At 41.8% G+C, this 17,267-nt stretch overlaps 1 protein-coding gene across 3 annotated transcripts; it reads left to right on the top strand.

Moving 5' to 3' along the window:
• Nucleotides 1-124: 124 nt before the first annotated feature.
• Nucleotides 125-5,699, top strand: LOC122316540 (protein FAR-RED ELONGATED HYPOCOTYL 3-like). 3 transcript variants are annotated; one of them, XR_006244268.1, is made up of 6 exons: nucleotides 125-255; nucleotides 1,363-1,487; nucleotides 1,572-1,697; nucleotides 1,781-3,862; nucleotides 3,954-5,300; nucleotides 5,409-5,699. XR_006244268.1 is itself a non-coding variant. In XM_043133146.1 (3 exons), the coding sequence occupies exons 1-2, from the start codon at nucleotides 3,221-3,223 to the stop codon at nucleotides 4,140-4,142; spliced, it is 831 nt and encodes a 276-aa protein (XP_042989080.1). In that variant the 5' UTR covers nucleotides 1,504-3,220; the 3' UTR covers nucleotides 4,143-5,300; nucleotides 5,409-5,699. The 3 variants fall into 3 exon arrangements, 1 of the variants encoding a protein (XP_042989080.1); XR_006244267.1 differs by having other exon boundaries at nucleotides 1,572-3,862; XM_043133146.1 differs by lacking the exons at nucleotides 125-255; nucleotides 1,363-1,487 and having other exon boundaries at nucleotides 1,504-3,862.
• Nucleotides 5,700-17,267: the final 11,568 nt, after the last annotated feature.

The raw sequence follows: 17,267 nt of genomic DNA, 5'->3' as shown, positions 1-17,267 counted from the left end.
CATTAAATATATATATTTTTTCCAATTAACTGTGTTGAATTTGGAGATATTAACCAATTCGAATTGAAGCGGCACCCCCCGCGTTGAACAAAATCGAGTAGCGTTCCCCCCGCCTGCATCGACGCTCCTCCCTCCATCGTCAGCCACCAGCGATGCCGACACCTAGTCCATCTGCACGGCTGCTCTCCCCGTGTCTCCCAGCTCTGGTCCCTCTCTCACACCTGTGTAGTTGCGGTATTGTTTCTCTCCTCCAAGGTATATTTCTCCCCCCTCTTTAGTTCAGTGCCCATCTCTTTCTTCCCCATGTTCTAAGTTCCTTCCTCTTGAGGAACATTATATAAAGCGAGAGAGCAAAGTTGGATAATAGCTAAAAAGTTCAAGAGTGGCAAACGAAAGGCTATCCCTGTTTTTCCCGTCTCTTTTATTTCTCTTCTTTTAGGTCTGTTTGTTTGCTTTTGGGTTAGCCTTATTTTAAATAGAAAATGCTAGTTGAACCAAGGAACTCTGCCGACAAAATAGATCTAAAAGACCAAAATAGGTCTGTTTGGTTTGTGGTTTGTAGTTTACGCATACCATTATTATAGATTTGGGTGTCTGCTGTCCGAAGGTTGCTATAATATTTGTTTGGGAGTGCCGATTAGTAGTAGTAATTAGAAATAATCATGATTAAGATTATATATAGATTATATATAAATTTGTTTGGGAGTGCCGATTAGTATTAGTAGTTAGAAATAATCATGATTTCTATTATATATATTTGTTTGTAAGATTATATATATATTTGTTTGGGAGCAAACAACATGATTTAGGAAAAAAGCTTGGCCAAGTGACTGTCAATAAGGATGTAATTTCTGTATCATGATGAGCATGCTGAGCTTTTTGTTAGAACCCATTGAGAATTTTTGCCTTATTTTTGCGTTGTAGCATTCCTTTCCTTCAAATTCCCCACTTTTGACACCATATTTCCCTTTAGTTCTGTCTTTGAGCAATTTTTCTTTCTACCCTGAATAATATGGCAACCTGTTTTGTCTGGGTAATGACAAAGTATCCCCTTATACTTAAATGCTTTATATTTTTATCTATTACTTTTCATATTCTGTTTTCATAAGCTAAATCTTTTTTCGACATTTGGACTGGTATGATTGGGTATATATAAGGCAACATGATTGAGTAGTATGGTTCATGAAAATTCCACATAAGCATCTGCAAGAATGAGTTGCTATCCCCGTATGCTGAAATGTGTATTATTTGTATTCTGACTTTTCATATTGTTGGTATTTTTTTTTTTGTTTTTATTTAATCAATGATGAGAGTAGTATGTTCATTTTTTTTCGTTTGCCATCATGTGCTTTCCCTTTAAAGTCTCGGAAGGCTTTCATGTAATTAATGTGATGGGGGAAAAGGAAGATGGAATGGTACCCAGGCCTTCGACTTCGACTTCATTAATGACGTCTGAAAATACATTTGGCCCTCCAAATGATTACCATGTGAGTGTGCATGTGGATGTCATTTATTGTTGGTTTAAGTGTGCGTGAAATGCTAATTACGAATATTGAATTGCAATTTTGCAGCATAATTATGGTTCAAATATGTCCTACCCTTTGCCTCCTAGTAATCCGGATAACTTAAGGCCAGTTTTTCGATCGGTGGAGAGTATGAAGAAAATGTTGATTGTACATTTTCTTCAGCTGCTGATGGTATGACACTTTTTTTTGCTTTAACTTTAATGACACTAATATTGAATTTCTGCTAATCCATCTCTATATGGAAACCTGTTCAGAAATGTTATTTGACATAAATGAAGATTTAGAGGGTACCACTGTTATGTCGGATGATGAGGTACAGGTCAAAGCACTAAGATCAGGTATGGAATTTGCTAGTGAGAAGGAGGTTATGGACTATTATAAGAAATATGCCAAGCAAAAAGGGTTTGGTGTAAGGACACAGAGGACTAAGAGAGATGATGATGGGAGATTTGTGTATATCACTATTGGTTATGCTCGTGGCGGAAAATACGTACCTAAGAACATCAATATGTCGAAGCCACGTGCAACAACTAAAACAGATTGTAAAGCGAAGATAAATGTGACGTTGAACAAGAACGAGATATGGGTGATCACTACAGTCGAAAGTATGCACAACCACATTACTATCAGCCCCAAGAAGACAAGACTCTTGCGATCTCACAAGCATCTTGATGAGCACAGTCAAAGGATCCTTGACCTCAACGACAGAGCCGGAATTCGTATGAACAAGAATTATTTTTCTCTTGTCGTTGAGGCGGGTGGTTTTGAGAATCTAGAGTTCCAAGAGAGGGATTGTCGGAATTTCATTGACAAGGCTAGACATCTAAGGTTGGGTAAAGGAGGTGGCGATGCCCTTTATGAGTATTTTCAGAGAATGAGAAATCAGAATGATGGTTTCGTTTCTTCCATGGATGTCGATGATGATGGAAGGTTATAGAATGTATTTTGGGCTGATGCTAGGAGTCGGGCGGCCTACGAGTACTTCGGAGACGTTGTGACCTTCGATACAACGTACCTAACAAACCGATACGGGATGCCCTTCGCCCTGTTTGTTGGCGTTAATCATCATGGTCAGTCCATACTCCTAGGGGCGGGGTTATTGTCAAGTGAGGACACACACTCCTTTGTTTGGTTGTTCTGCACATGGTTGGATTGCATGAACGGTCAAGCGCCCAAAGCCATCATAACGGACCAGGACCGGGCAATGAAGAATGCAATCCAGATGGTATTTCCGGAAACCCACCATAGATATTGTCTATGGAAAACTTCCAGAGAAGCTAGGATCTCACTCTCATTTCAGTACAGGGTTGAAGACTTCCATTCAGTCAGCATTGTATGATTCACAGTCCTGCACGGAATTTGAGGAAAGGTGGGGTGAACTTCTTGATAAGTATGATCTGAGGAGTAATAATTGGCTCACGTCCTTATATGAGGAGATGACTTTTTGGGTCCCGGTTTATTTGAAGGATGTATTTTGGGCGGGTATGAGCACGACACAACGGTCAGAAAGCATGAATGCTTTCTTTGATGAGTATTTTCTGGTACCACCTTGAAGGAATTCGTGGACCAATTTGATAATGCTTTAAGAAATAAGGTTGAGGTAGAGACAACGGCGGATTTCAACTCTAGTAACCAAATCATCCCCTGCGTTTCCCCTTTCAACTTTGAGAAACATTTTCAGAAGGTATACACAAATGCAAAAATTTAAAGAGTTTCAAAAAGAGTTGATGGGCCTAATGTGCTGTAATTGCACATTGGTAAGCAAGCAGGGGTGCATTTTGACCTTCGATATCTTGGATGAAATCTCTATTCATGAGTGTACCAAAATAGTCCACTACACACTTTATTATAATGAAGAGGAATGCGAGATAAAATGCACGTGTGCATTGTTTCAGATGAGGGAAATTTTATGTAGGCATGCACTTAAAGTTTTGCATTTGTCCAGAATTAACGTGGTGCGAGATAAATATGTCTTGGCCCGCTGGAGGAAGGATGAGAAGAGGACGTACACATTGATCAAAAGTAGTTATGATGATGTGCGTGGGAGTGGAGACTGTAGGAGGTATGAAAGGGTGGTTAAAAGATGCATGAAATTAGCAACTAAAATATCCATAAGTGAACAGAAAGTCAATGCATTCCTGCGCATTGTCGATGACTTTGATTCAAACTGTGATGATGATACATTTGGTGGGAGATCCGAGTCAATGAAGGTTGGACCTAACGTTGTCACGGATAAAAGTAAGAAGATATTAAGCCCCCATGTGGTTCGAGGTAAAGGAAGACCACCAAGTAAGAGAAAGGTTCCGCCTGTGAAGAAGATGGCAAAAAAGAGAAAGGTATGGTCGGTTTTTGGGTATTCTTTTTCTAAAGCATAGTGTTACGGAATGTCAATCTAATTTGTCACTTTGATTGGCGTGTGCATTGTAGGCTTGCAGGAAATTATCCGTTGATGACACTGAAACGTGTGCCATCCCGGGATCCCTTCACCACCAACAAGATGAAGGGATCGGTGTTGGGACACAAAACAGCATGATCACAGAGCATATGCCAACAGGAAATCAGGAGGTCTTCGGCTATTGGTTAAATGTGTCTTTTCATTTGTATTTTTCCTATTAAAAGATTATATGAAAGATTAAGCATTTTGTTTACATTATAGTTGTTTTCTTCCAGATGTGCCGTGATAATTGAGTTGCTGTTTTTGTGTTTGGTTAGTAATGGTCATGGTTGTTTTTGTCCATTCTCATAAGTGGTTTTTTTGTCCAAATGGAGAGGGTTGTAGTTCTATTTGTGAATATGCAAAGTGTTTTTTTTTTTTTGGCTTTCTAATGGAGATTGATGTGTGTATAGGTGTAATATGCATAGTGTTGAAAATGTGGTCACAGTTTCAAATGGGTTGTGTGTATGGGGTGAATATGCAAATGGGAGTTCAATTTTGTCCATTTTCAGACGGGTTGTGCGTATCGTGTGGTTATATGCTTATATTCCAATTTTATTCCTCTTGGAGAGGGTAGGGTGTAGGTTGTGGTGTATTTGCATAATGCAGTTTTTGTGGCTCTTTGTAGTGTTGTTGTGACCTTTGTGAATATGCCTAAGGTAAGGTTTTTCGTGGAGATGAAATGACTTATGGTCTTCTTGGTAAGTAATGCCTTATCTGAGTGTCCTTCCTGATGGAGATGCAATTCCAAGTTCGAGTAGTCTTCATGATGGAGGGGGTTTTTGGTAGCATGATTGGTTAGTTTGGTTAATTGTGAAAATGTATAGATATGGGCAACATAGGAAGGTTGGTAGTTCTTTTCATTTTATTTCATTTAATTAATGCATTTGTGGAATTTAAGCTCCCATAAAACAAGATGCTATGATTTTTATGATGTGATTTATATGTCACAGCATCTACCAAATCTTCCCCTTCTCTTGATGCACGAAAAGATGTATAGATTGGTAGCTCACTGTCTCAGAAGGTGGTGCGGAACATTTAACCATTGCCAAGTATTGTAGATTGGTTAGTTTTCAGTAATATATTACTGTCAAGTGTAGACTTCTCAACTGTAATAGTGAGAATTGTAGCGATCGTGTATTTTTTTGTCCATTTTTTGCTTGCACTTAATGCGAAAAATATGTGCCCTTTGTTGCAAGAATTATTTTGCTGAAGCTTATTATTAGAGGCTAATCCAGTGCATTGACAATAGATTCGAATGAGAAAGCTGTTGGCTTGCCCTCTTCAAACCCGGTAAAAATTCTATATTCATGGGGAGCGCCCCTTTTGACCAAACCAAGGTGAGAAATGTGGATTTTGAGTTCTTTATTATCATCTTCATTTATATTGCCCTTTTTCTACACACATCATTCGGTTTGGAAACCCCATAACAGTAGGTTGTGATGTAGGTTGTCTCCATATTCAGATGCATCATTCCACCAAAACCGGATTAAGGCAGCTTTTCAAAGAATGGAAATACAAAGACTAGAAGCAGCTGCTGAAGTTTTTTTTAAGATTTTGTATGAGAGTAGTATAGAGTTGTAGATAATGCCCTTTTATGTCTCATGCCCGGTAGCATGAATGTTGTGAATATTGGGAATTTTGTCTGTAAATGTCCGAATTACACCCTTGGAGATGCCCTTTTATTCTTGTAGTCTTTTGGATGATGTTGGTAAAGAGAATTAACGTATTTCCATGTTTGATGTGGGGTCCCAAATAGTATGTTTGATATGGGGTCCCAAAATGTATGTTTCATGTGGGGTCCCGAATAATTAGACAAGTCCTTATTTTTCAGTCTATTTGGATTGTACCTGTGTATAGATCCATCACATGAAGAGATGGTTTTTATTCAAACAAAAATCTTGGTTCTAAACCTATTCTTGCCATGGTAAAGTAAATTCCTGTAAAAATTGGTATTTTCGGTCTCTATAAAACAAGTGTCATTCCAAATTAAATCTAAACACTTTGTACCAAAATATTAGTAGGAAATAACCATTTTTCCTACTAATAAAGTTTTACATAACCATCACTACAGTCACTTTGTACATCATAACCAAAAGATGCAGAAAGTTGAATTACATAGGAAGGGGTTAATCATGACTCCAGCTCCATACAAAGCTTACGATTACATATTGCTTATCCAAACCAAGTTAAAACTAATACAATTACAATAACCCAATACAAACACAACAATTTTCTTTCGTTTTTTTTAAGCGTTCTCTCTCTCTCTCTCTAACTTGATCTTCCCTTTTCCGAACTTCATATTCGCGCAAAAGTACATCATCCCACATCTCCCAAACTTTATTCTCCCTACTACGTACGTTCTGATCTAACAAATTAAAGATATCCATCCAAATGAAAAATCCACACCTTGAATCCCCCTGCACACAGTACAAATTTAGAATTAGCATAGTAGTGTACACCAGACCAGGCAAGCAGCAAATAAATATTCGAAAGCTAAATCTTATAGTTGCTTTACCATATCATACTTTGGACAGGCAAAAAAACTCCTTCCAGGATTAGACTTAGTGTGAGATGTCTTTAGTTTTGTTTTCAAGCCACACCAACAAGTGGGTGATTCCATTACAAGATCATTAGACAACGATGATGATTGGGATGATGCCATGCGTGATTCTAAAAAACTAAAGGACAGTTCAAACACAAGTGACTTTAAACATTTATAGCATTCAGTACATAGTAATATAGCCCAGTGGATGTCTAACCAACAAATAATTATGGGAGTTTAAACTACAACAAATAATCTTGTGCACAGCATGACACAATGGACAAATCAGACCATATTTAAACTAAAATATCATGAAAATGAAGTCTGGCTTCCCAACATCCTACTCTTGCAGTTTATAATTTCTTTATTATAAGGCTTTAAGTCAATTTTATACATTGCAAAACTATTAATACAATTTGATATCTTATGGTCATGCATCCTGATACCTGAATTTTCTAAACTCATTCTACTATCAAAGGTAACAAATCCTACAATTTGTTCCTCACCGAATACCGCATTCAAAGAAAAAAACGGAGTAAGCAAAACTAGAATTTTTAATTGGTTTTCCTTTGCATTTCAGCTCAAGGGCAAATTGAAAAATAAAAAATACTAAAAAGATAGTCTACATGTACTAATTTTATTAAATCAACAACTACTACTACAACTGGAAAGTACACCAACAGATCCAAGAAACCAAATGTTTCGAATTTCATACAATAGTTTAATAAATTAAAGAAGCATCAACCCGTATAACTAGCAAAAGTAATAACGCAGCTCCTGAGATATGCAAGCCACAATCCTATCCAAATTAATTACCTCAAAAGGTATGGATAGGGCTGTAGGATCCATAACTCAGCAGCTCAATCCACCCAGCAAGACCCTCCATTGGACTTCAAGGAGCTCTACTCCTTAAAGAGGAATTTCAGTCCTGGATCTCATCATCAGTACCATCAATCCAAAACCCTATTAACCCCACTTCAAAACAACAAAAGGAAATAGATGTTTTCCCCCAGTAGTACTCCTTTCACCCAGTTTTTTACCAACCATGCATGCAAAGGATGGGGGAAAGAAAACCCTAGAAATTAAGACCTCGGCTGCGCTGTTCATCTTAAATTGGACTCAAACCATAGAAATACAGATCCATCTACTTGCAGGTGAAACCCCAGAATTCTGCACCCATCAAGTGAGAATCTTTCATGATCCAAAGACAAAAAACCACAAAATAAAAAAACTAACTAGCTACTCAAACCAAGATCAGCAAATACCCATCCATGAATGGATACTAATTCCTATACGAGTGCTTTCGCACTCCAAATTTTTCTGGGGCCACTACCCCACAGTTTGATCAATATCACATTGGTTAAATATGCTCTTTCACATACCGGATCACCACCGGGGGAAAAATAATGATGATTTATACATATCTCACAAGACCCTGACAAAGCATGAAGATTTATACATACCGAATTTATACATACCTGACCAAGACCCAGACCCAGAAAAAAATTTGATATTTATACATACTGGACCAACACCCAGAAAAAGCATGCAGATCTATACAAACCGGACCAACACCGAGATAAAAAATTATTCTTTATACATACTGGACCCGTAAACTCGGATGGAATGCGAAGAGGGGAGGGGAGGTGAGAGGTTCGAAGACGCACTGGGGGGGTGGGGTTGAGAGGTTCGCCGACGCGCAGGGGGAGGGAGGTTAGAGGTTCGGCGATGCACCGGGGGGGGGGAGGTGAGAGGTTCGAAGCACGGGGAGGGGGGGGGGGAGAGGATGGGACGCGGGTTGGGGGGGTGTCTTATGTCCACGGGTTGGGGAGGGGGGGTTCGCCGATCAAGATAGGGTTCGGGAGACAATGGGACGCACGGGGAGGGGGGAGAGAGAGAGAGAGAGAGAGAGAGAGAGAGAGAGAGAGAGAGAGAGAGAGAGAGAGAGAGAGAGAGAGAGAGAGAGAGAGAGAGAGGATACTTAGATTTCAAATTAAGTGAAAATGAGAGGGGGGAACGGGAACGCAGGAGGATAAAATTGTAAATGTACATTAGCCACGTCAGGTGTACTCCGGCTTCAGCCAAATAGTGGCTGATGCCCAGATTTATTCTAACTCGTTATCTCAACACGAATACGACACGATAATAGCGGGTTATGATTTAATTTTAATATGTTCGGATCAAAATGAATTGACCGATTAAGATATGATTACTTAATGAGTTGATAATAGATCATCCTATTATGACACGTTAAGAAAGTTAAAGTTACAATTATACCCTTATATCTAAAAATAAAATTGTTAGAATTTCAATTTCGATATTTTTATTATTTGGATTATAATTTTAGACTTATAATTAGTTTTATAATTTTTATAGATATTGTGATTGTAATATTTATATAAAATTATGCTAAATTTAATCATGTCAAACGAGTTAATTTCAGGCCTATTCAATCCATTTACATAAATAGTTTGAAATGAATTGTATTGTGTCATATTAAACTATTTCGTAATATTCACTAATAGATTGATACAACACAACCTATTATATTAATGTGTCGTGTTAGGATTTGAGATTTTTATACAATAAGTTTAATAGATCAGGTTAGGATTGACCTATATATATAATATACATGTTTTGACACAACACGAACACAACCCGTTAACATGATTTGACACCATTATAGAAGAGGGAGGCGGATGGGTGAAAAGTCTACAAGAAAGAGAAAATCATGTTATATATACTTTGGCGAAAACAGTGTCGTTCTTGTGTTCAATCAGGTATCGGTTAATAACTTACTGTATTGAAACGAATCAATAATTTCTAGTTCCGATTTAGAGATTAAAGTTATTAAACGGGTCGGAAAATTACGAGTTGGTTCTTTTTTTTGTCTTTTTTTTCCTAGCCAATAAAAAAATGCCACGTAAACATTCCAGAAGGAGGAACTCTACACCCGTATGCACCCAAAACCCTCTCCTTCTTTCTCTCCCTCTCCCTCCCCCTCCCCTATCTGCAATCATGAAAAACAAATTGTGATCTCTTTGCCATTTATAGCTTCAAATGACACATAACAAACACCAAAAATAGAGATAATGCGAAAAAAAAAAGGAGGTTGAACTGCATTAGACTTGTGGCATCACAGGAAAAAAATAGGCTAACTCAACACAAATAGTCTTCAATGTAGTGCTGCTAGCTTTCATGACTTTCAATCATACCTAGAGGGACCATTCCAACCGGAGGGCCCTGGAGCATATAAAAAGGGCTTATAATACATTAAACACCAAGAAGCCCAGATTTTGAGTCCAACATGAGCTCAAACGTCACGAAGGGATGGTTAAAAGGAATTCAAAAAGAGACATACATGGCGCCACTTTTAACGGAAGGATAAAAATAGTAAGAAGTGATAGGATTATTCAAAATCCTAAGCCTTGATCTGCTCTGATAAATCCTGAATGAAATCTGTATGGCAAACGAGCCTATATATACAAGTAATCTTTAAGGTTTAAAAAGAATGATCTCTCTGAACTGACTTTAGCATCAGAGTGTTTGCAGGAGGAGCCCCCCTCGAGTTTCCATATAGAAGAACGGTTGAGTTGTGGGAGATTGGAAGTGAGACACGTTCCGAACATTTGGCGCCGTCTGTGGGATTTTGTGATTCAGCATGGTTCTTACATGCCAATTGTAACACACTCAGTAGCAAGCCGAAGAATAGACGCCGAATCATCATATGTGGAAGCGCAACTAGCAGTAGCAGAGGAGAAGTTGAAACAAGCTCTAGAGGTAATGGGAGTCTTGCAAAAAGAGAACGACGACTTGAGACAAAGGAATGCCAATTCTAATAATGATGATGTGCCTGCTCATAGTGAGCAAGGTGAGCAAGAAGCACATTGCAGGGTCAAAAAGGATGCTAAACGCAAAGAGAAAGAAAGGATGCATGATGAGTTGAAAGAGTTAGCTGGAAAATATGAAGAGATGGCGAAGAAGATGAGCAGTTCTTCCTCGGTGGAAAGTCTGCTCCACCAAACAAACTTGCCGTACAGTGCCTGTATTATGGCTGTACTGCTCCCGCCAAAATTTAAAGTTCCCTAGATCGATATGTATGATGGGTCTAAGGACCCGGTAGATCATCTAGAAAACTTTAAAGCGCACATCACGCTTCATGGTTTCCAAAGGGAGATTGCATGCCAAGTTTTCCCTCTGACCCTGAAAGGGACCGCTCGAGGATGGTTTGGGACCCTTAGACCAAGGTCGATAGGTAGTTTTGAGGAACTGGCAAAGTAGTTCCTGATTCAGTTCATGCCTAGTCCAAGACACCGGGGCCTAGCTGCCTACCTGTTAACGGTTAAGCAAAGGGAAGATGAGAATTTAAAAGCCTACTTGGCCCGTTTCAACAAGGAGCGCTTAACAACGAATGACCAAGATGAGAAGATCACTCTGGCTGCCTTCTTAGGAGGGTTATGGTCACGCAATCCTTTCATGGCGGAGTTGGCCCGGAGGACTCCTTCCATCCTCAAGGAGTTCATGCACAGGGCTGATGATTTTGTCAATGCAGAAGATACTCTACAGGCTTTGGTGGACCCTTGTAAAGAAGATACTCGGGTCGAGCGGAGAAACAAGCGGGCTGACAAGAAAGGTAATCCTAGTAGAGAGAAAGAGCAAGGGAAGGGCAATTAGATCGCAACCTCAAATTAGTGCACAATAATCTAGGCGTACAAGAAGGAGAAAGAGAAAAGGAAAGCTGGCGCCCTGTCAAAATAGACGATCGGTACTGCAAGTACCATCAGACAAACTCGCATTGGACTGAGGACTGCACGACCATGAGAAATAGAGTCGCTGAATTAGCAAGAATCGGCGAGTTGGAGCGAATGGTGTCAGGAGGCTAGGCAAAAAAGCAAGACAGAGTTTCAAAACCTAAAAGGCGTCAGGAGGCTAGGCAAAAAAGCAAGACAGAGTTTCAATCCGGAAAGAAGGCGCCATGCCAATAATCGCCAGGATAGGAGGGCGAGGTTGCCCCTAAGAAACGATCAGAACAGGGCACCCATAGGGAAAATAAAGACCATAGCCGGAGGTTTTGCTGGGGGTGGTATTTCCATGTCCAGCCAAAAGGTGTATGCACGGAAGGCAAGATATGAAGAGGTGTTCGTGGCGGATAGAGTACACAAACAACCAAAGCTCGGCAATGAACAAATGGTGATATCCTTCGACGAGGCAGACAGGGAAGGAATCATATATCCACATGACGATGCTCTGGTGATAACACTCGTGATAGCTAATTACACAACTAGACAGGTACTAGTAGACAATGGGAGCTCGGCTGATATACTGTTTTGGGAGGCGTTTATCAAAATGGGGATTAATGTTGGAAAACTAAGGCTCTCCCCTACGCCGTTAAAGGGTTTCTCAGGGGATACCATCCAGCCAGTATGGGCGATCACGCTCCCAGTAACTGCGGGCACGGGGGCGCGAACAGCAACCACGATGACCGACTTCTTAGTAGTGAAAGCTCCTTCCTCCTACAATGTCATACTGGGCAGACCGACACTCAACCATTTGAGGGCAGTAACGTCCACCTACCACGTTAAGATGAAGTTTCCAACAGATGGCAGCGTAGGAGAGGCGAGCAAGCCCTGGCCCGAGAATGTTATGTGTAGGAATCAAAAGTCAAGAAGGAAGTCTGCATGGTTGCAGGGCAGGATGGGGCCTTGCCGCCTCTACCGCCACTTGTGGCGGTAACTTACGAGAGAGATATAGAAGTCAGGGATGACCTGGTTTAGCAACATGCGGAAGTCAACGAACCTCTGGAACTCGTGACGTTGTACGCTGACCACCCTGGGACAACTACCCGAATCAAGACACAAGTCCCACAAACAGATAAAAAAGCCCTAATAAAGTTGTTAATAGAACACAGGGATGTCTTCGCATGGAGCCTTGAAGAAATGCCTAGTATAGACAACGACATCATTGAGCATTACTTAGGTGTGGAGTTGTCGCACAAGACAGTGAGATAGAAGAGAAGATCATTCAGCGCAGAGAAGTAAGCTGCCATTAGTGAAGAAGTTGAAGGGTTGCTCGCGGCCGGCTTCATCAGAGAGGCCCATTACCTAAAGTGGTTATTCAACGTTGTCATGGTGAAAAAGGTGAATGGGAAGTGAAGAATATGCGTAGACTTCATAGATTTAAACAAAGCTTGCCCGAAAGATAGCTTCCTCTTACCACGCATCGACGTCATTGTAGATGCTACAGCGGGGCATCATATGTTGAGCTTCATGGACGCATATTCGGGTTACAACCAGATATGGATAAACGTGACGAACGAAGAAAAGACATCTTTCATCACAGATCGAGGGCTATATTGCTACCAGGTCATGCCCTTTGGACTAAAGAATGTAGGGGCGACCTACCAAAGGCTGGTAAACCAGATGTTCAGGGAACAGATTGGGAAATCTATGGAAGTTTACATGGATGACCTACTAGTAAAAAGCAAAGAGCCCACCCAGCACCTTGGGGATTTGTGAATGGCGTTTGGAGTCTTACGTCGTTACAAGATGAGGCTGAACCTATTGAAATGTGCTTTCGGGGTCCAGTCAGGGAAATTCTTGGGCTTCATTGTATCGAAGAGAGGAATTGAAACTTCTCTAGATAAGATAGAGGCCCTAACTAATATGAAACCGCCAAAAAATCTGAATGAGGCTCAACGACTGGCGGGGAGAGTGGTTGCCCTGGGAAGGTTCATAGCCAAGTCAATAGACAAGTGCCTCCCCTTTTTCCAAATACTGCGAAAGGTACATCCTTGGAATAAACGGTGCAACGAAGCGTTCGAAAAGTTAAAATAGTATCTGGCCAATCCACCCTTTTTAAGGCGACTAGAGAAGGGAGATGTACTCTATGCGTATCTAGTAGTCTCCCCGCACGTTGTATCCGCTGTCCTCATAAAGGAAGAAGAAGCCGTGCAACATCCGGTATATTATGTGAGTTGAGCACTCAGAGGAGCAGAAGCCAGATACCCTCGAATTGAGTTGTTGGCATTTGCCTTGGTAATGGTGGCTAGAAAGCTCCGTCCTTATTTCCAGGCCCATGCGGTGAAGGTACTGATGAAGCTCCATTGGCGAAAATACTTAGGAAGCCAAATTGTACAGGGAGGCTGATAGGTTGGTCAATCGAGCTGAGTGAGTTCGATATAGAGTATGAGCCAAGGAAAGTCATAAAAGGGCAACTAATGGCAGATTTTGTAGCAGAATTCTCAGATTTTCCCCAAGAAGAGGTAATAGCAACGTCAGGAAAGCCCTGGGTATTGTTTATAGATGGGTCGTCCTGCCGAACAGGCGGAGGCCTGGGAATACATTTATAGAGCCCCGACGGGGAGGAACGGTATTACATGGTCACACTGGCGTTCAAAGTAACGAATAACGAAGCTGAGTATGAAACATTGATAGCAGGTTTGTCTGTGGCCGTCCAGATTGGGGCAACTGAAGTAGACGCCAGGTCAGATTCACAAGTAGTAGTAAATCAAGTTTTGGGCTCTTACGCTGCAAAGGGCAAAAAGTTGAAGAAATATCTCGCACGAATTTGGAAAATACGCGATTTGTTCTCATACTTTGCTATAACTCAGATACCAAGAGTGGACAACGAGATCCCAAACAGATTGGCACGAGCGGCATCAAGAGGAGAGGAAGTACCCCTACCATGACCAGTCGAGAGAAGAGTCGTCGAGATCCCAGCTATGGGCGTCGAGGTAGGTGTTCTAGGGTCAAGTACCCCAGACTAGGCGAGCAGTATAGTGGAGTACTTGGATGGAGGAAAATTGCCGAAAGTAAGAGAAGAGGCAAGAAAGATAAAGAAAAGGGCGGCCAGGTTCCTACTCATCGATGGAATCCTTTATAAAAGAGGTTTCTCTGTTCCTTTACTGCGATGCATTCCTGCACAAGAAGAACAGTATGTCCTAGCTGAGATACACGAAGGGATATGTGGAAACCACAGTGGGGGAAGAACCTTGGCTAGGAAAGTGGTTCGGGCAGGGTATTACTGGCCTAATGCTCTAAGGGATGCGAGGGAGTTCGCTAAGAGGTGTACAAAATGCCAGACTTACGCACCTATACCGCATACCCCTCCGGAGGAATTAGCATCAGTAACAGCACCATGGCCATTCGCCCAGTAGGGGGTAGAGCTGATGGAAACCTTCCCGCCAGGAAAAGATGGTGTGAAATTTATGATAGTCATCGTCGACTATTTTACAAAATGGGCAGAAGCGGAGCCGCTGGCAACAATCATAGGCAAAGCCGTGACAAAATTCTTGTGAAAAAATGTCATCTGCAGGTTTAGGATTCCCCACAGTATTGTAACTGATAATGGGCGCCAATTCGATTCAAATTACTACAGAGAATAGTGCGCAGAGTTAATGATCAAGGCAAGGTACTCCTCCCTAGGCCACTCCCAAGCAAATGGTCAAGCTGAGGTGACAAACAAGGCGTTACTCTCAATCCTCAAGAAAAAGGTCGCGGAGAAGAAAGGAGATTGGGCGGACGAGCTACTACGGGTACTCTGGGCGTACAGAACTAATTCAAAAACTTAAACGGGGGAATCCTCATTTACAATGGCTTACGGATGCGAGGCAGTTATAGCAACAAAAGTAGGGATGCCAACCTACAAAACAAGTCATTTCTCGAGTACTTGGAATGACAAAAAGGTAGAAGAATACCTCGACTTACTCGAAGAAGAAAGAGAGATAGTCGAGGCTCAAATGCTACAGGAAAATTGGAAAGTCGTGCAGTATTTCAACAAAAGAGTAAGGCCCAGGACCTTTAAAGTGGGCGACCTGGTTTTGAAGAAGAGTGGGGTAACTACCCAAGGCGAGGGAAAAATGAGAACCCCGATGGGAAGGTCCTTATATAGTAATAGCCAACAACCGGCCTGGATCATACAGATTGAAAGATAGCGAGGGCAAGAAACTACCGCACCCATGGAACGCAGAGCATTTGAAGAAATTTTATCAATGATTTTTGTAGTACTCATTGATTTAAAGTCCCTTATCTTTATTTCTGTCTGAATGTTTGAGACATCACTATTTATGAATATATTATGTTTTATTCATTAAAAAGTTCTGTACAGAGAAAAACGTTCCCAGGGGAAAACATAAACGCCATGAAAAAAGGGCGTGTAGGTCCTTAAACCACACTGTCCCTAAACACCAAAGACAAGCCTTAGCAGCTTGTGGTGCCATGAAAAAATGGTGCGTAGGTCCTCAGACCACGTCGACCCTAAATACCAAAGACAAGCCTTAACAGTTTGTGGTGCCATGAAAAAAGGGTGCGTAGGTCCTCAGACCACGCAGACCCTAAACACCAAAGACAAATCTTAGCAGTTTGTGGTGCCTTGAAAAAAGGACACGTAGGTTCTTAGACCACGTCGACCCTAAACACCAAAGACAAGTCTTAGCAGCTAATGGTGCCATGAAAACATGGCGCGTAGGTCCATAGACCACGTCGACCCTAAACACCAAATACAAGTCTTAGCAGCTTATGGTGCCATGAAAAAAGGGCGCGTAGGTCCTCAGACCATGTCGACCCTAAACACCAAAGACAAGCATTAGCAGCTTGTGGTGCCTTGAAAAAAGGGCGCGTAGGTTCTCAGACCACGCCGACCCTAAACACCAAAGACAAGTCTTAGAAGGTTGTGGTGCCATGAAAAAAGGGCGCGTACGTCCTCAGACCACGCTGTCCCTAAACACTAAAGATAAGGTTTAGCAACTTGTGGTGCCTTGAAAAAAGGGCGCGTAGGTCCTCAGACCACGTCGACCCTAAACACCAAAGACAAGCCTTAACAGCTTGTGGTGCCATAAAAAAAAAAAGGGGCGGGTAGATCCTCAGACCACATCAACCTTAAACACTAAAGGCAAGCCTCAGCAGCTTATGGTGCCATTAAAAAGATGAGAAGCAAAGAAACACAAAAGCCAAAAATGCTCAATAGAATAAACCAAAGTCCAATATTACAAGTATATAACATATATCAAGAAACAATGTTGTTCTTCACAGTCAAATGCAAAAAATGGGTTTAACAAAAATGGGAAGGGGCATTCAAGGGACATCTTCAGGCGGGAAGGGTCGAGGCACGTTAGCAAAAACGTCAGGCATCTCTTTCTGCTCAAATTCGTCAACCACTCAGAGGGAAGCTTCCTCAGGGTAGAACAAATTCTGGTCAAGAATCCTGAGGTTGGTGGCAGGATCAGCCAGAAGAAAGTCCATTAACCTCCTAATGCCGCAGCCATACCCAAAAGCGAAGGCATCATCCCTCGTAGCAGGGACATAGGCCAACTGGTCGCGAAGCCATGCGACCTCCTCCTGAGCAGCAGTCAGCTCTCCCTCCTTCTCGAATAGACTCCGCTGGCTGGCTCCAAGGGCCAAGTTTGCCTCCCGAAGACTCTCCTCGGAAGACCTGCAGCTGTCTTGAGAACGGGCCAAGTCTCAATGAAGAGAGGACAGTGCCTCATCACGGGCGGCAAGACGAAAGCTTTCAGTCTTAAGACTCTCCTGAACCTCTAAAAGTTGCCGCCTAGCAGAGTCCCTCTCAGAAAGGAGAATTGACGAGGCGAAGTCAGCCTTGGCCTTGACCTCGTTTGCTAGGCGGGCTGCTTCACGTTGGGCGAGGAGTTCAGCCTCGCGTATCTCCAGATCACCTTGCAAAGAGTGGGAGTAGCTCTCTGATTGCTCTAGCAGGATCTTCAGCTCCTCCCTATCCTTGGCCAGAGCAACCAATTTAACCCTGTCAA

Source organism: Carya illinoinensis, chromosome 7 (assembly GCF_018687715.1).
Source record: "Carya illinoinensis cultivar Pawnee chromosome 7, C.illinoinensisPawnee_v1, whole genome shotgun sequence".
Classification (NCBI taxonomy): Eukaryota; Viridiplantae; Streptophyta; class Magnoliopsida; order Fagales; family Juglandaceae; genus Carya; species Carya illinoinensis.
This window is presented reverse-complemented; position numbering and strand designations above follow the sequence as displayed.